This window comes from Leucoraja erinacea, chromosome 32, assembly GCF_028641065.1.
Source record: "Leucoraja erinacea ecotype New England chromosome 32, Leri_hhj_1, whole genome shotgun sequence".
Lineage (NCBI taxonomy): Eukaryota > Metazoa > Chordata > Chondrichthyes > Rajiformes > Rajidae > Leucoraja > Leucoraja erinaceus.
The window spans coordinates 25,713,010-25,732,905 of NC_073408.1; the positions used below are offsets into that span (position 1 = coordinate 25,713,010).

The following is a 19,896-nucleotide window of genomic DNA, read 5'->3' on the forward strand; positions in this document are numbered from 1 at the left end:
ATCTGCAAATAGTTGACGCATGTAAAAAGGGAACTGCTGTAATCATGGGGGACTTCAATTTTCATATTAATTGGGCAAACCAAACTGGGCAGGGTAGACTAGAGGAAGAGTTTATAGAATGTATTAGAGACGGGTTCCTAGAACAGTATGTCACAGAACCGACAAGGGGGGAGGCAATCTTGGATCTGGTCCTGTGTAATGAAGCAGGATTAATTAAAAATGTCATAGTTAGGGACTCGTTGGGAACAAGTGACCACAATATGGTCGAATTCCATATTCAAATAAAAGGGGAGCAGGTTGAAACTCAGGCTAGGGTGCTTAGTCTAAATAAGGGGGATTATGAAGGTATGAGGACTGAGCTGATCAAAGTTGACTGGGATAGCAGACTCAAGAATAAGACGGTACATGAGCAGTGGTGTACGTTTAAGGGTATACTGTATAACCTTCAAGAAAAATTTATTCCTATGAAGAAAAAAAGGGGTAAGGGTAAGAACAGTCAGCCATGGCTCAGTAAAACTATAAAGGATAGTATTCGGCTGAAGGCAAGGGCATATAAGGTAGCCAGAGATAGTGGGAGGGTAGAGGATTGGGAAGCATTTAAAGGTCAGCAAAAAATAACTAAGAGATTAATTAAGACGGGGAAAATAGACTATGAAAGGAATTTAGCGAACAACATAAAAAACTAATAGTAAGAGTTTTTATAGCTATATAAAAAGAAAAAGGGTGGCTAAGGTGAACGTTGGTCCATTGGAGGGTGAGACTGGAGAGTTGTTGGTGGGGAACATGGAAATGGCAAAGGCATTAAACGAGTATTTTGTATCAGTCTTCACCATAGAAGACACAAAAAATATTCCAACGCTGGATAAACAGGGGGCGGTAGGAATGGAGGAGCTAAATACTATTAAGATTACCAAGGAGGTGGTATTAGGGAAATTAATGAGACTGAAGGAGGATAAATCCCCTGGGCCTGATGGATTACATCCAAGGGTCTTGAGGGAGATAGCGGTGGGGATTGTGGATGCATTGGTGATAATTTTCCAAAACTCCCTGGAGGCAGGAACGGTCCCAGTGGATTGGAAAATGGCCAATGTAACACCTATATTTAAAAAAGGAAGTAAACAGAAGGCGGGAAACTATAGACCGGTTAGTCTAACATCGGTGGTGGGTAAAATGTTAGAGACAATTATTAAAGAAACACTAACGGGGCACTTGGATAAACATGACTTCATCGGACAGAACCAGCATGGTTTTGTGAAGGGGAAGTCCTGTTTAACGAATCTGCTCGAATTCTTTGAGGAAGTAACAACCCGGGTGGATAAAGGGGAACCGGTGGATGTGGTATACTTGGACTTCCAAAAGGCTTTTGACAAGGTGCCACATAAGAGACTATTGCTAAAAATAAAAAATTATGGGATTGTGGGTAATATATTAGCATGGGTAGAGGATTGGCTAACAAATAGGAAGCAGAGAGTGGGGATAAATGGTTCATACTCGGGATGGCAACCGGTAACTAGCGGGGTTCCGCAAGGGTCGGTGCTGGGACCCCAGTTGTTCACAATTTATATAAATGATTTGGAGGAGGGAACCAAGTGTAATATATCAAAATTTGCGGACGATACAAAAATGGGAGGAAAAGTAGGGGATGAGGAGGATAGGAAGAGTCTGCAAAAGGATATAGATAAGCTAGGTGAGTGGGCAACAACTTGGCAGATGAAATTTAATACTAGTAAATGTGAAGTCATTCACTTTGGGAAAAAAATGATAGGGCTAGTTATTTTCTAAATGAGGAGGAGCTGCGTTGTAATGCAACGCAAAGGGATCTATGGGTATTAGTACATGAATCACTGAAAGTTAGTATGCAGGTGCAGCAAGCAATCAGGAAGGCCAATGGAGTTTTGGCCTTTATTGCAAGGGGGATTGAGTATAAAAACACGGAGGTCTTGCTGCAGCTGTACACAGTATTAGTGAGACCACATTTGGAATACTGTGTACAGTTCTGGGGTCCATACTTAAGAAAGGATGTACTAGCCCTGGAGGCAGTGCAGCGAAGGTTTACAAGATTAATTCCTGCAATGAGGGGATTGACATATGAGGAAAGGTTAAGTAGGCTGGAACTCTACTCTTTGGAGTTTAGAAGAATGAGAGGCGATCTCATTGAAACATATAAGATCGTGAGGGGCCTTGATCGGGTGGATGCACCGAGGATGTTCCCAATGATCGGGGAAACTAGAACTAGGGGACATAGTTGCAGAATAAGGGGGGGCTCTTTTAAAACTGAGATGAGGAAGAACTTCTTCACCCAGAGGGTGGTTAATTTATGGAATTCACTGCCCCAGGGAGCAGTGGAAGCAGAAACTTTAAATATATTTAAGACTAAAATAGATGTTTTTTTAGCTGCCAAGGGGATAAGGGGCTACGGGGAGAGGGCAGGGATATGGACCTAGGTATGGTTAGTATAGTAAGACCTGAGTGATCTCCTGGACAAGTGTCGATCGCCTAGATTGGGGTCGGAGAGGAATTTCCCAGATTTTTTTCCCGAATTGGACCTGGGTTTTTATCCGTTTTTTTTGCCTCCCCCAGGAGATCACGAGGTTCTTGGGGTGGAGAGGGGTGATAGCGGTATAAAGGGGAGGGTAGTGTCTTGTGTTCTGTGTCTTGTGTCTACTGTTTGTGGGTAAGTGTGTCTGTTTAGTGTTCAGCCATGAGCGAATGGCGGTGCGGGCTCGATGGACCTGGTGGTCTGCTCTCGCACCTACTTTCTATGTTTCTATGTTTCTATGTAGCACGTCACTCAGCAACAAGGGAATACAACTGACCCACCACCCAGTGTCACTCAATGGCACCTGCCTCACACATAGCAAAGTCCTCCTTGCAAATATCTGAGTTTGGTGTGTAAATTGGGAGAGCTAGCGGTCCACAGATTTTCCAGCTTGGCACTGTGGTATTCACAAACAACACACCACATGCCAGCTTACAACCTCACAATACCTCCATATGCCCGGTTTCTCTGGAAGAACAGAGCCAGTAGAGGAGCTCGCAAGCTGTGAACAGGCAGCACTCGTCAACATTGATACAAGACCCCTGGTCAAACATGGGCAGGGAAAGCACTTCTGATTTCCGTTCACTCTCATCATTCTGCTGATGAATGAGTGCTCCTCCATGTTGAACAGAATGTGCTCAGGGTGGGGAATTCAATATCCATGACCAGGGGTGGTTTGTATACTGACCTAGGTGTGAAAGACACAGCTGCCCGGACCGGCTCTGTGACAAGCAGACAGAACCAGCGTAAAGGTTAAACCTGCCTCTCTTACCATCGCCAATCTACCTGCAACAGAGGTATTGGCCATTGATAGCATTGATGGAAGTTAGACAAAAATACTGGAGGAACTCAAGTGTGTGAGGCAGCATCTATGGAGAGAAGAAATAGGCGACGTTTCGGGTCGAGATAATTCTTCAGACTGAAGAAGGGTCTCGACCCAAAACATCGCCTATGTCCTCTCCGCAACAAGCCAGGCCTCGAGCCAATCTGTTCCAGAACAGCTACAGCACAGGCATCCAACCACATGGAAAACGGCCCAGGACTCACTTGCCTAAATAATCTGACCAACTTCTATCCAATTAGTCTTCTCTTAATAAAGTAAATTAGTTAAATCTTCATCAACAGGAAAGTGATGTAAAATTTTATAATCAGAATCTTTCTTCCAGGATAGAAATATCAAATACTTGAGCGCTGAGGTTTAAGGGGAGAGGGGCAACATTTAAAGGGGGAAGTTTTTTTTACACAGTGGTTAGTGGGTCCGAGATAGCACTGCCACTGATGGTGGAGGTAGTTATGATAGAGATTTATAAGAGGCTTTTGGATAAATACATACAGTGCATTCAGAAAGTATTCAGACCCCTTCACTTTTTCCACATTTTGTTACGTTACAGCCTTATTCTAAAATGGATTAAATTCATTTTTTTAAATCAGCGATCTACACACAATAGCCCACAATAAAAAGTGAAAACAGGTGTTTAGAAATTTTTGCAAAATAATTAAAAATAAATAACTGAAATATCACATTTACATAAGTAGTCAGACCCTTTACTCAGTACTTTATTGAGGCACCTTTGGCAGTGATTACAACCTCAAGTCTTCTTGGGTATCACGCTACAAGCTTGGCACACCTGTATTTGGGTAATTTATCCTCTTCTCTGCAGATCCTCTCAAGTTCTGTCAGGTTGGATGGGGAGTGTCGATGCACAGCTATTTTCAGATCCCTCCAGAGATGTTCGATCGGGTTCAAGTCCGGGCTCTGGCCGGGCCACTTACGGACATTCACAGACTTGTCACAAAGCCACTCTTGCGTTGTCTTGGACGTGAGCTTTAGGTCGTTGTCCTGTTGGAAGGTGAACGTCTGCCCCAGTCCGAGGTCCTGAAGGCTCTGGAGCAGGTTTTCATCAAGGATCTCTCTATACTTTGGTCCGTTCATCTTTACCTCGATCCTGACTGGTCTCCCAGTTCCTACCGCTGAAAAACATCCCTACAGCATGATGCTGCCACCACAATGCTTCACCGTAGATATGGTATTGGCTGGGTGATGAGCGATTTCCTCCAGACGTGACACTTGGCATTCAGGCCAAAGAGTTCAATCTTGGTTTCATCAGGCCAGGGAATCTTGTTTAGGTGCCTTTTGGCAAACTCCAAGTAGACTGTCATGTGCCTTTAACTGAGGAGTGGCTACTGTCTGGCCACTCTACAATAAAGGCCTGATTGGTGGAGTGCTGCAGATATAGTTGTCCTTCTGGAAGTTTCTCCCATCTCCACAGAGGAACTCTGGAGCTCTGTCAGAGTGACCATCGGGTTCTTGGTCACCTCCCTGAACATGTTAGTAAGTCTCTATCCTAAGGCCCTTCTCCCCCGATTGCTCAGTTTGGCCAGGCTCTATGAAGAGTCCTGGTGGTTTCAAAGTTCTATTTAAGAATGACGGAGGCCACTGTGCTCTTCGGGACCTGCAATGCTCCAAAAAATGTTTTCCCCAGATCTGTGTCTCAACACAATCCTGTCTCGGAGGTCTACAGATAATTCCTTCGTCTTCATGGCTTGTTTTTTGCTCTGACATGCACTGTCAACGGTGGCACCTTATATAGACAGGTGTGTGCTTTTCCAAATCATGTACAATCAATTTAATTTACCACTTGTAGACTACTATCAAGTTGCAGAAACATCTCAAGGATAATCAATGGAAACATGATGCACCAAAGCTCAATTTTAAGAGTCACAGCAAAGGGTCTGAATACTTACGTAAATGTGATATTTCAGTGATTTATGTTTAATTATTTTGCAATAATTACTAAACACCTGTTTTCGCTTGTATATTATGAGGTATTGTGTGTAGATTGATGATTAAAAAAATGACTGTAACCAATTTTAGAATAAGGATGTAATGTAACAAAATGTGGAAAAAGTGAAGGGGTCTGAATACTTTCTCAATGCACTGTAGATATGCAGGGAATGGAGGGGAATGCATTATGTGCAGGCAGGTAATTTATCTTGGCATCATATTTGGCACAGACATTGTGGGCCGAAGGGCCTGTTCTTGTGCTGTAATGTTCTATGATCAGCTTCAACTGAATTCTCTACCACAGAAAGTACCTGCATCCAAATAAATGGATAATCCAGAAGCAATTGGATATTAATATGAAGGCCAGAAGCATTGGGGTAAAGGGAGAAAGCTGGGACAGGGTACACGGTGCACCAACTGCTGCAGTCGCTGCCTCACAGCTCCAGAGACCCAGGTTCAATCGCGACCTCCTGCACTGTGTGCACTTTGCATGGCCACTGACCAAGCGAGTTAGACCGCCATAAATTGCCCCACTGTGTAGCTGAGTGGTACAATCAAGGGGGGGATTGATGGGAATGTAGTGAGAATAAAATGGATTAGAGTAAAATTGAGTGTTTGGTGGTCAGTGGTGACCTGCCGAGGTGGGGTCGGGGGATGGTTGGGCCGGATCAGGAGGGGGGTGAGGGGGGGGGGGGGGAGGAGAAAGGGAGAGAGAGAGAGAGCGAGAACAAGAGCGAGAGCGAGCGCGCAAGTTAAAGGACGTGCAGCAAGCTACACATCCTCCCCGCTCCCCCTGTGGATTCACAGCTCCTCCATTCACCGTGTTTAACTCCACATCACCACAATTCTCCTCCTGGCCTCTGTGATACTCTCATTTCTGACCTCAAACAGCATGCACAGTCTGCCTTTCAGCTTCTCCTTACCTGGGCATTGGTGACCTCAGGAGCCAGGAACTGGGAGTCCTTCAGCAGTTCACAAATCTCTGCGCGAGTCCCTTCCCCGTTTGGCAGACGGGCGGCAGCATCTCGCACTGTGGGACAGCAATGTACACAGATGTGATGCAGAGGGTGTAGGTTAGACACATCTTGTCTTCACTGACAGGGTCTGTGTAGGTTTACAGAATCAGAGCATCACGGCACGGAGAGATGCCCTTAGCATTGACACGGACCTAGAAGCCCATCTATACTAATCCAATTTACTTGCATCTGGTCTATCGCTCTCAACCTTTCCTATCCATGTACGTCCAAATATTTTTGTTAATTGTTATATATGTATCCAACGTTACCACTTCCTCTGGCAGTCCATTCCATCTCCCCAAGCTGTGTGAAAAGTTTGCCTCGGATTCCCTTTTACGTTAAGCCTGCGCTCTCTTGGTTTTGACTACCCTACCCCAGCAAAGAAATCTATTTCAGCCAAGCTCCTCATAATTTTGAGCCTCTCCAAAGTCACCACTAAACTTCCTTTGCTCAGTCCCAGCTAACCCCGTCTCTCCTAACAAAAACTCTCCAGTCCTGGCAACATTTCTTTGTAACTTCTTCCATCTACACCATCCCTAGTTTAATTGCATCCCCATTACATTCTCTTCCTAGTCATTAATATGACAGACAGCAGGGGACCCTGCAGAGATCCCTGCCGCACACTGCCCATCACACACCTCCAGTCCACTGTCATCTTTTGCCTCCAACCACCAAGCCAATTTTGTACCTAATTTGCTATCCCATCCTGGATGGTAGGTAATTTTAACTTGCTGATGGGAGTTCTCTGATGAAGTTAATAGCAGGACAGACAGAGGGGAGGCTATAGATGTTGTTTACCTAGATTTTCAGAAGGCCTTCGATAAGGTACCACACGTCAAAGGGGAGATGAGAGTCCATGGTATTAAAGGGAAGATACTAGCATAGATAGTGGGGGTTGGCTGGAAGACAGAAGGCAAAGAGATGCAATAAAAGGCACTTTTTCAGGTTGGCTGCCAGTGACTAGTGGAGTTCCACAAGTGTCGGTGCTGAGGCTGCTTTACCTTCACGTTGTTGATTTATGATTTGGATAAGGGGATTGAGGGCTTTGTGGCCAAGTTTGCAGATGATGCTAAGATAGGTGGAGGCGCATTCAGCGTAGAGGAAGCAAGGACTGCAGAAGAACTTGGGCAGGTTAGGAGAGTGGGCAGAGAAGTGGCAGATGAAATTCAGTGTAGCAAAGTGCGGAGTCATGCATTTTGGTAATAAGAATAAAGGCGTAGATTATTTTCTAAATGGAGAGAATCCATAAATCGGAGGCACAAAGGAGAACTCCAAAAAAGTTAATTTGCAAGTCGAATCGGTAGTAAGGAAGGCAAATTCCATGCTAGCATTTATATCAAGACTGGAATACCAAAACAGAGATGTAATGCTGAGGCTCTATAAGGCGCTGGTCAGGCCGCACCTGGGAGGATTGTGAGCAAATTTGGGCCTCATATCTGAGGAAGGATGTGCTGGCTCTGAAGAGGGTTCTTGGTTCTTGGTTTCTTGGTTTCTTGGTCCTCCAAAATATTCCAAATGGAATTTAAACTGGAGGTGGTGAAGGGAGGGCTTAAGCCAGAAAGGGTTATTGGGAAGAAAGTGCTACTTTAAATTTAGTTGCATCAGGTTGGGTAACTATAGTTTGGTGGAGATTATTCCATGCTTTAATTGTGCGGGGGAAGAACGAATTGCTGTATACATCTGTCTTTGTAGCTGGGATCACAAATTGGATCGAATGCCCTCGTCTGCTCCTAATTGGTTTGGGTTTGGTGTAGGTCTTGTAATCTATGTCGAGCTGACCATTTAACATTTTGTAAAAACAGGTCAAACGGTGAGCTTCACGTCTGTCTTGGAGAGGGTTCCACCCCAAAGAATTCAGAAGTTTGGCGACACTCGCTTCTCTCTCATAGGTTTGATGGAAGAAATGTTTTTATTTGTGTATGTGTCCCATGCTGCAACTGCGTAGTCCAAATGAGGTCTAACGAGGGTGAAGTATAGCTTCTCCTTGACAGAAGTTGAACAATGATGAAAGTTGCGCCTCAGAAAGTTTAGGACATCTGTTGCTTTCACCGTTGCATGATGAGTCTGACCATTCCAACGCAGATCATTCTGCAATTTGATGCCAAGATACTTAGTTTGTTTGGATTCTTCAAGGGTGGCACCAAGTATATTGTAAGATGTTTTGCCTGGATTCCTCTTTCTGGTGACACGCATGGTTTCACATTTGGAAGGGTTGAACTGCATGCCCCATTGTTGTGACCACTCAACCATAGTATTGAGATCCTTTTGGAGAGCATCTTCATCATCAGCTGATTTAATTGGACGGTACAGCAAACAATCATCAGCGAATAGTCTGGTCGTACTTGCGACTTTTTCATGGATGTCATTTATGTAAAGCAAAAATAGGTGTGGGCGAAGTACTGTGCTCTGTGGTGCCCTCCGTTCTCACACACGCTGAAGACATTTTGTCAGGAAACTGGAAATCCATTGTTTCGTGTTGGAACGAATACCATAGAAGTCAAGCTTCCCAAGCAGTCTCTGGTGTGGGATGACATCAAATGCTTTAGAAAAGTCCAGCACAACTAAATCCGTGATGACGTTACTATCAAGGTGCTTGGCCAGGTCATTTGTCGTCAGGATAAGCTGAGACTCGCATGATCTATGCCTCCTAAATGCATGTTGGTTGTCAGCAAGAATGTCATGTTTGTTCACGTGTCACATCAGATTACTATCAATTAAATGCTCCAGCATTTTGCAGCAAGTACTTGTAAAATGAAACAGGACGATAATTCGCTGGGTTGGTGGTTGAACCTTTCTTAAAGAGAGGAGTGATGTTAGCCTTCCTCCAATCCAGCGGAACATCACCTGAGTCAAGCGATTGTTGGAAGATGAACTGCAAAACTGGCGCCAGTTCTTCGGCTGCGATCTTGAGAGCTTGATTTTGTATCTGATCTGGTCCAATTGCTTTTGTGGTATTGACGTTGAGCAATAACTTCTTGACACCTTCAACCTCAATTTTACTAGCACATATCAGCATATGGGCTGGGCGGTAGGACTGGAAATGATGAAGGCTCCACATCTTCCCGGGTGAAAACGTGTTGAAATTGGTTTGCAAAAGCTTCTGCTTTCAGAGGAGGTTTAGAAGAATGATTTCAGGAATTAATGGGTAGACATATGATGAGCACTTGACAGAACTGGGCCTCTACTCGCTGGAGTTTAAAACGTTGAGGGGGGACCTCAAGTAAAATTACAGAATAATGAAAGGCATTGAGTGGATGTGGAAAGGATGTTTTCACTGGTGGGCTAGGGGGGTCATAGGTTCAGAATTAAAGGGCGCTCTTTTAGAAAGGAGGTGAGGAGGAACTTCTATAGTCAGAGGGTAGTTAATCTGTGGAACTCATTGCCACAGAGGGCTGTGGAGGCCAAGTCAGTGGATATTTTAAAAGCAGAGATAGACAACTGCTTGATCACGGTGTCAAGGGTTATGGGGAGAAGGCAGGAATATGGGACTAGGAGGCAGAGATTAGCCATGATTGAATGGCGGAGTAGACTCGACGAGCCGCATGGCCTAATTCTACTCCTATAACGTGATCAAGGCCACCATGCAGCAATCAATTTTCATTCAGATATGCTGAAATCCCCTCATCTCCAAACATTATCAGCTATGTATGCTACAGCTTCCTCCAAGGACATTTTCCTGTCCCTTCATCCACTCCCTGCTACATCCTACTGCCACATAGGAATCTCTGAATCAAATACATGCCCAGTCAGACTGTGGTCAAAATGGCTTATTCCCACGCTAACTATCCTCACCTTAGACCTTTCACTCTGGCAATTGTTTTAAAGTTTCCCTCCATACACTTTTGTTTCTACTTGGACAAAATTCATAGACATAGAAAATAGGTGCAGGGGGGAGGCTATTTGGCCCTTCGAGCCAGCACCGCCATTCATTGTTATCATGGCTGATCATCCACAATCAGCAACCCGTGCCTGCCTTCTCCCCATACCCCTTAATTCCGCTAGCCCCTAGAGCACTATCTAACTCTCTTTTCATCCAGTGAATTGGCCTCCACTGCTTTCTGTGGCAGAGTCCAGCAACAAAAATTCAACGTTAACCTTTCATCAAAACGTCAGTCTTGCTTCTGCTCTGGCCACCTCTTCAATCTCCTCAGCAGTCACCTGATTTCCTCCTGGGAGCTATCATTTTGAATAGTTATTGCAAGATGATTTCTCACACAATTTTACATGAATCTAACTGACCTCCCTTGTCTCCAGTTTTGAAATCTAGTGTCAGAGTCTCACCCAAGGACAGAATGGTGACATAGGCTGGCCGGTCAGACCGCAGCAGAGAGTGCTCCCGTGCCTTGTTGAGCGAAGGATCCTTGTCAAACACTCCTTTCACCGGGCCTACAACAGAGTCAAAACCGTGCATGCGGAAGGTGAAGGCTTTGTGGGGCTGGCTGTATCGCTGGCGCTCCTGTGGAGAAAAGACAGGGTGTCAGTGACACAGGCTGAACGAAGCTCGAGATCCCCACGCTGCGTTCACAAGACAGAGGAAACAAAGGGATGTTGGTTCTCTGAAGGCTGACCAACGCTGCTGCAATGACCAGACGTATCGGAGTCATGGAGCTGTAGTATTGAAATGGGCTCTGCTGCCCAACTCATCCATGCTGAGCAAGTTGGCATTCTGGGTGAGTCTCATTGGCCCATGTCCCTCTCAACCCTTCCTATCCATATATCTGTCCAAACTACTTTTGAAAGGACACGTTTTGTTTATGGGTGCAGACGTTATTGACAATGCAGACAGTTCACATTACTCCTAAATGAGCAAATAGAATTCAATCATAGCTTGGGAATATCTTTAAGGTAAAAGGGGCAGTTTAAAGTAGATGCAATGGAGTTTGGTGGGTGCCTGGAACATACTGCGTGGGGTGGTGGTTGAGGCAATACCCAATGCCCAGAAATCTACAAGACAGTCGTCAGGTCACTTTATTTATACTAGAATTAGGGCAAACAAAAATAACTATCTACAGTCACTATATCCATGGACTATCCCAGAGTGGAACATCCTTCCTGACACCACCAGATGTGCACCAGCCTTGTCACTCTTCAAGTCACAGCTCGACAACTTGGACATGTATCATCTCACCAAACTTGCTCACATAAACATCTAAATAACCTTTTTGCAACCAATGCCCATGCGAGCGTAGCCTGCACGAGATAGTCCAGCTGTTGGCAGTTGTGCAGAAGCAAGCAGAAGCAGAAGAGGCAGAAACAATAAGGCATTTAAGAGGATTTTATAAAAGCACATGGACATGCAGGGAACAGAGGGATATGGATCATGGGTAAACAGAAGAGATTAGTCTAGCATGGCATCATGTTCGGCATGGGCATTGTGGGCTGAAGGGCCTGATCTTATGCTGTACTGTTCCATGTTAATCTCAGTAGAGCTGTAACACACACTGGGAGGGAGGAAGTGGCAGAATGGTTGATCCTGGTGGGAAACATGCAGGCAGCTGAGGGAGGTTACAAGAGGATGTGTCATGCTCAGAATCATGTTACGATGCAGGGGAGACTCTAGAGAACTGAAATATGGCAAATATTACATACAACCTTTTTTAAAATGGCTTGAGGCTACATGGAGGTCATTGGAATTAAAAGGGCAATGACTGCATTGATGGTAAATTAGCTTAAAGACAGAAAGCAGAGTACTGTGGTCAATAACAGAAAGTGGTGATTCTAGGGTCAGAGCCATCCAGCACAGAAACTGGGCCTTTGGCCCATCTCATCCATCCTGACCTTTGTTACAAGTTTACTTTTCCAACATTAGGACTGTACCCGTCTATGCTTTCCCTTTTTGTCTCTGTCTAAATGCATTGTAAACCTAGCCACATAATGCTGGGATTATTTCCAAAAGTTGCAGGGTAAAATGTAGAGATTTCCACAAAGCTTGGCAGTGTGATAAACAGTGAGAATAGGTGGAAAAGTAAAGTTGAGGCTGTCAGAATGGGCAGACGGGAGAATGTGCAGCATACACAAGTGAGAAGAGCAACACTTTGGCAGAGAACGAGTGACAATGTCAGTAAAATGGCAGTTCTGAAGGGTTTGCAGCCAGGCCGAGGGCCTGTGTACATGCACATAAATCCCTGGAAGTAGCACGTTACCAGAGTAAGTAGTACAGCATATAGGGACATACATTCATTTTGTCGATCTTGTTTCTGAGACTATGGAAAGATGGGAATGTAGAATAACGAGGCATCACTCAGGCCATGGCACAGAGGTTTCCTCACCTGTTCCTGAAAGACCCGCTTTTCATCTCCAGTGCTGGGTCTCACAACGTAGTCTGTCCGCCTATGGTTAAACAAACAGCACCAGTCACTAACCCAAACTGCCTTGCTCACCAGATCAGAGCCCCAAGACATAACGAGCCTCTACACCATCCCTCCTCTGCTCCCACAATTACGGCAAAACACAGGTGAAAGTTGTGGACACTGCCTGGTCCCTCACGGGTACCGACCACCCCTCCATCGAAGGGATTTATAGGAGTGGCTGCCTCAAAGGCAGACAGCATCATCGGAGACCTACACCACCCTGACCACACACTCATCGGGTAAAAAATGCTGGAGCCTGAACACGGGAACATCCAGGTTGAGGAACAGTTTCTTCCCTACAGCCATCAGGTTATTAAACACTACCACCTCCAAATAAAATCTGAACTACATAGACTTGGCAGCATTGGTTTTGTCTTTTTACACTATTAATGCTTGCTTGTTTTATGTGTATGGATATTGAACATTGTGTTGTTTACAGAGTACTAAGTTTACATATCTGTTGTGCTGCAGCAAGTAAGAATTTCATTGTTCTGTTTGGGACATCAGACAATAAAACACTCTACTTTCGACTCACTGGTGCTTTGAAAATCCACCTCTGATGAATGGCAACCCAGCTGAAGGAAGGCCTGGCCTGCTGGTTTGGACAATTATGCAGGTGATACAATCTGCCCAGTATATTCATCCAATGGTGTGAGGAAATGGGTCTACTGCAGTAAAACTGTGGTCATCCACAGTGCTGGACAATACCAACCATGGCCACTGCTTCACCATGTGCTGTTTCCCAAATTCCCATTACTTGTCCCCTTTTATAACCATATAACAATTACAGCACGGAAACAGGCCATCTCGGCCCTACAAGTCCGTGCCAAACTACTTTTTTTCCCTTAATCCCACCTGCCTGCACTCATACCATAACCCTCCATTCCCTTCTCATCCATATGCCTATCCAATTTATTTTTAAATGATACCAACGAACCTGCCTCCACCATTTCCACTGGAAGCTCATTCCACACCGCTACCACTCTCTGAGTAAAGAAGTTCCCCCTCATGTTACCCCTAAACTTCTGTCCCTTAATTCTGAAGTCATGTCCTCTTGTTTGAATCTTCCCTATTCTCAAAGGGAAAAGCTGATCCACATCAACTCTGTCTATCCCTCACATCATTTTAAAGACCTCTATCAAGTCCCCCCTTAACCTTCTGCGCTCCAGAGAATAAAGACCTAACTTATTCAACCTTTCTCTGTAACTTAGTTGTTGAAACCCAGGCAACATTCCAGTAAATCTCCTCTGTACTCTCTCTATTTTGTTGACATCCTTCCTATCATTCGGCGACCAAACCTGTACACCATACTCCAGATTTGGTCTCACCAATGCCTTGTACAATTTTAACATTACATCCCAGCTTCTATACTCAATGCTCTGATTTATAAAGGCTAGCATACCAAAAGCTTTCTTTACCACCCTATCTATATGAGATTCCACCTTCAAGGAACTATGCACGGTATTCCCAGATCCCTCTGTTCAACTGTATTCTTCAATTCCCTACCATTTACCATGTACGTCCTATTTTGATTTGTCCTGCCAAGGTGTAGCACCTCACATTTATCAGCATTAAACTCCATCTGCCATCTTTCAGCCCATTCTTCCAAATGGCCTAAATCACTCTGTAGACTTTGGAAATCCTCTTCATTATCCACAACACCCCCCATCTTGGTATCATCTGCATACTTACTAATCCAATTTACCACATCTTCATCCAAATCATTGATGTACATGACAAACAACAAAGGACCCAACACCGATCCCTGAGGCACCCCACTAGTCACCTGACAACCACCAACCCGACAAACAACCATCCACCATTACCCTCTGGCTTCTCCCATTCAGCCACTGTTGAATCCATCTTGCTACTCCTGCATTTATACCCAACAGTTGAACCTTCTTAACCAACCTTCCATGAGGAACCTTGTCAAAGGCCTTACTAAAGTCCATATAGACAACATCCACTGCTTTACCCTCGTCAATTTCCCTAGTAACCTCTTCAAAAAATTCAAGGAGATTAGTCAAACATGACCTTCCAGGCACAAATCCATGCTGACTGTTCCTAATCAGACCCTGTTTATCCAGATGCTTATATATATTATCTCTAAGTATCGTTTCCATTAATTTGCCCACCACTGAAGTCAAACTAACAGGTCTATAATTGCTAGGTTTACTCTTAGAACCCGTTTTAAACAATGGAACAACATGCGCAGTACGCCAATCCTCGGGGACTATTCCCGTTTCTAATGACATTTGATATATTTCTGTCATAGCCCCAGCTATTTCTACACTAACTTCCCTCAATGTCCTAGGGAATATCCTGTCAGGACCTGGAGACTTATCCACTTCTATATTTTTCAAAAGTGTCAGTACTTCTTTTACTTTGAAACTCATAGTATCCATAGCTACTCTACTAGTTTCCATTACCTCACATAATTCAATATCCTTCTCCTTGGTGAATACCGACGAAAAGAAATTGTTCAATATCTCCCCCATCTCTTATGGCTCTGCAGATAGCTGTCCACTCTGTCTCTCCAATGGACCAATTTTATCCCTCGCTATCCTTTTGCTATTAATATAGCTGTAGAAACCCTTTGGATTTACTTTCACCTTACTTGCCAAAGCAACCTCATGTCTTCTTTTAGCTTTTCTAATTTCTTTCTTAAGATTCTTTTTACATTCCTTATACTCCACAAGCACCTCATTTACTTCATGCTGCCTATAATTATTGTAGATCTCCCTCTTTTTCCGAACAAGATGTCCAATTTCCCTTGAAAACTAGGGCTCTTTCCACTTTTTACTGTTTCCTTTCAACCGAACAAGAACATAAAGATTCGGTACTCTTAAAATGTCCCCTTTAAATGTCCTCCATTTCTCTTCTACATCCTTCCCATAAAACAAAATGTCCCAGTTCACTCCTTTTAAATCATTTTGCATCTCATCAAAGTTAGTCTTTCTCCAATCAAAAATCTCAACCCTAGGTCCAGTTCTGACCCTCTCCATAATTATATTGAAACTAATGGTATTGTGATCGCTGGACTCCGCCACCTGTCCCGTCTCATTTCCTAACAGGAGGTCCAACACTGCCCCTCCTCTAGTAGGTACCTCTATGTATTGCTGCAAAAAACTATCCTGCACACATTTTACAAACTCCAAACCTTTCAGCCCATTTACCGAATGTGTTTCCCAGTCTATGTGTGGAAAGTTGAAATCTCCCACAATCACTACTTTGTGCTTACTACTATTGCACAATCTAGTGTCATTTATAGCCCATTCAGTACACACCGACTACTGATCACCCATTCACACTAGTTCTATGGTATTCCACATTATCATCCACTCCACTAGGAGCAATTTAGAGGCCCATTAACCTACAGACTGGCATGTCTTTGGGATGTTGGAGGAAACCCACATGGTCAAAGGGAGAATGCACAAATTCCACACAGACAGCACCCGATGTCAAAATCGAACCGAGGTCTCTGCCACTGAGGTAGCAGATCTACCAGCTGCGCCACTATGTTGAAACCTACCGGACTCTCTCAATTTAACCTCTCAAAACAATTGAATTAAAAGAGCGTTTTACTAATAATTGCTATGACATTCCACAGGCGAGAAGATTCTGTCAGCCCAGCAACAACGTCTAAGTGTGCTGGACTAATGGAGGTTGACTGCAGTCCACAGCCCACCAGCTAACCATGGCTCAATATTTCAGTCATTACATCAAATCATCTTGCCCAACTGGTTTCATATCAAGAGAACAGTAAGACTATTAAACTCATCTCCTGTATCTCAGCAATTCAAACTGTAAATCGTACAAGGATAAACAAAGGACAAATATTGCTTGGATGTGACAGTGCATTCTTCTGGTTTACAAGGTTAATTCCCGGGATGGTGGGACTGTCATATGCTGAGAGAATAGAGCGGCTGGGCATGTATACTCTGGAATTTAGAAGGAGGAGAGGATATCTTATTGAAACATATAAGATTATTAAGCGTTTGGACACGCTAGAAGCAGGAAACATGTTCCCGATGTTGGGGGAGTCCAGAACCAGGAGCCAGTTTAAGAATAAGGGGTAAGCCATTTAGAACGGACATGAGGAAACACTTTTTCACACAGAGAGTTGTGAGTCTGTAGAATTCTCTGCCTCAGAGGGCGGTGGAGGCCAGATAGATATACAACAGGAGGTGCAACTCCAGAGCAAACAAAATCATGAGAGACCTCTTCCACCCCTGCAACGGACTGTTCCAGCCGCTACGGTCAGGCAAACGCCTCCGTTGCCATGCAGTGAGAACGGAGAGGTTGAGAAGGAGTTTCTTCCCAGAGGCAATTTGGACTGTAAACGCCTTTCTCACCAGGGACTAACTCTACAGAACGTTTTTCCTTCTATTATTTATTATGTAAAAGAATATGTGTGTTATGATTGTGTTTATAATTTGTTTGGTTGTTTTGTTGTTTGTCTTTTGCACAAAAGTCCGCGAGCATTGCCACTTTCATTTCACTGCACATCTCGTATGTGTATGTGACAAATAAACTTGACTTGACTTGATAGGGCACTTAAAGATAGCGGAGTCAGGGGATAGGGGAATATTGATCACATTAAATGGCGGTGCCAGCTCGAAGGGCCGAATGGCCGACTCCTGCACCTATTGTTTATTGTTCCACAACATTGATAACATTACAAACGTCGACCCATTGCAGAATCCCTTCAGACTCCTAAACCCATGATCGATGTACAAGTACTTACACCCTTGGTGTTGGAGGTGCGATGTCTTGAAGCTCATCAGATTCCTGCAAGCGCATGTGAAAGAGAGAGAGAAGCAATGAATCAGTCACTGTTGCTTTACAAAACCCATTTGACGGCAATCAAAGCACTGGCTTGCATGCGATGAGGGCTAGAACCTCAAGACAACAAACAAAAATTCAAGAGAACACTATATATTTAATCAAAAGAGAAAAGCAAACTGACACAGATCGGGAGTAATATAGTTAAGGATAGAAACAGCAAAAAAAAAGCTAACGTTTTAATTGATTGAGGCTCTGCATTTTATTCTGATCAGTAATCCAGGTCGAATTTGATAACCAGGTCAACAGATGGCAGAGAGTAGTATCTGGAGCTGTATTTTTCAGACTGTGCAATGATGAATAAGCCATTCCACAGGAAGCAATGCTGGGATCAACAGAGCTCTTTGAAAAGGTTGATACAGACTGGGGAAGGGTGCCAACCTAAAACGTCACTTGTCCATGTTCTCCAGAGATGCTACCTGACCCGCTGAGTTACTCCAGCACTCTGTGAAACGTCACCTGTCCATGTTCTCCAGGGATGGTACCTGACCCACTGAGTTACACCAGCACTCTGTGAAACGTCACCTGTCCATGTTCTCCAGGGATGGTACCTGACCCACTGAGTTACACCAGCACTGAGTCGTTTGAAGATGTCCATGGTTTAGGCACGGTGCACAGGATAAAATTGCCAAATCTGTAGATTGTGCAAAGTCTGCGAGTCTGATAAACAGCAAGGACAATGGTGACAAACTGACAGGTTGGCAGAATGTAAGGTTAGTGAAGATTAAATTTAAAACCAGGCTGTGTGCAGTGAGACATCTTGCCAGGAAGAACATGGGGTGACAATAAAGATTAAATGGAGCAGATTCAAAGGGAACGTGGCAACAGACGGATAGGGTTTATTTTGCATAAACGCCTGGAATTGATTGAGAGCATTTCAGAGGAGTGTTTAATAAAGTGCTGGAAGAACTCAGCAGGTCAGGCAGCATCTGTGGAGGGAATGTTCTGACAATGCTTAGGGTTGGTACAGTGAGTAAGGGGGATGAATGATGTTCCTGTGCTGCATTGTTCTATGTAACCCAGCCTATGTCTACATCATTGACATTTTCAATTCTCAAACCTGTGCACCAGTTGCAGCTGTAACTTGCCGGCAAAGTTGTTTCCCCAGTCTGTTCTCACCAAATTACGCTCTGTGTTATTTATTAAATCCAATCAAATTGTCCTGGCTTTGGCTCCTCCAATACACCATCTGGTGCAGCACATTATCGTTTCTTTGGCTGATATTGCCGCCATGCCCCTCTTTCTCATAATCAAATCCTTCTAGAATACCTAGTCTGTAGGAAAGAACTGCAGATGCTGGTTCAAATCAAAGGTAGACACAAAATGCTGGAGTAACTCAGCGGGACAGGCAGCATCTCTGGAGAGAAGGAATGAGTGACGTTTCGAGTCGAGACCCTTCTTCAGACTGATGTCAGGGGAGTGGGCGGGACAGAGATAGAATGTAGTCGGAGACAGTAAGACTGGTGGGAGAACTGGGGAGGGGGTGGAGAGAGAGGGAAAGCAAGTGCTCTTTGAAGTTAGAGAAGTCACTGCTGGGGTGTAAGCTGCCGAAGCAAAATATGAGGTGCTGTTCCTCAAAATTGCACTGGGCCTCATTCTGACAATGGAGGAGGCCCAGGACAGAAAGATCAGATTGGGAATGGGAGGGGGAGTTAAAGTGCTGAACAACCGAGCGATCAGGACTCAGTGGAGGTGTTCAGCGAAATGATGGCCGAGCCTGCTCTTGGTCTCGCCAATGTGCAGAAGTTGACACCTGGAACAGCGGATATAGTAGATGAGGTTGGAGGAGGTGCAAGTGAACCTCTGCCTCATCTGTTGGGGTCCTTGGATGGAGTCGAGGGGGAAGGTAAAGGGACAGGGGGGGGGGAGGGTGGTTTGGGTGGGAAGGGACAGGTTGACCAAGGAGTTGCGGAGGGAACGGTCTCTGCAGAAAACAGAAAGGGGTGGAGAGTGGAAGATGTGGCCAGTTGTGGGATCCCGTTGGAGGTGGCAAAAGTGTTGTAGGATTATTTGCTGTATGTGACGGCTGATGGGGTGGAAGGTGAGAACAAGGGGGACTCTGTCCTTGTTGCAAATATTGGGAGGGGGAGCAAGTGCCGAGCTCCGGGATATTCAGGAAACCCTAGTGAGAGCCTCATCTATAATGGAAGAGGGAAACTCCCGTTTCCTAAAGAATGAGGACATCTCCGATGATCCAGTATGGGAAACCTCATCCTGGGTGCAGATGCGGCGTAGACGGAGGAATTGGGAGTAGGGGGTAGAGTCTTTACAGGCAGCAGGGTGGGAAGAAGTGTAGTCTAGATAGCTATGGGAATCAATAGGTTTGTAGTAGATGTAAGTCGATAGTCCATCTCCTGTGAT

General features: G+C 44.6%; 1 protein-coding gene across 4 annotated transcripts in view; it reads right to left on the minus strand.

Moving 5' to 3' along the window:
- Positions 1-19,896, minus strand: part of nfrkb (nuclear factor related to kappaB binding protein) — a 118,216-nt gene that overhangs the window by 48,909 nt on the left and 49,411 nt on the right. For all 4 annotated transcript variants that reach the window (XM_055660932.1, XM_055660935.1, XM_055660934.1 and 1 more), the window contains exons 14-17: positions 17,438-17,481; positions 12,610-12,670; positions 10,622-10,796; positions 6,248-6,354 (exon numbers count right to left, since the gene is read on the minus strand). In XM_055660932.1, coding sequence (XP_055516907.1) covers positions 6,248-6,354; positions 10,622-10,796; positions 12,610-12,670; positions 17,438-17,481 — 387 coding nt within the window. The remainder of the gene's footprint in view (positions 1-6,247; positions 6,355-10,621; positions 10,797-12,609; positions 12,671-17,437; positions 17,482-19,896) is intronic.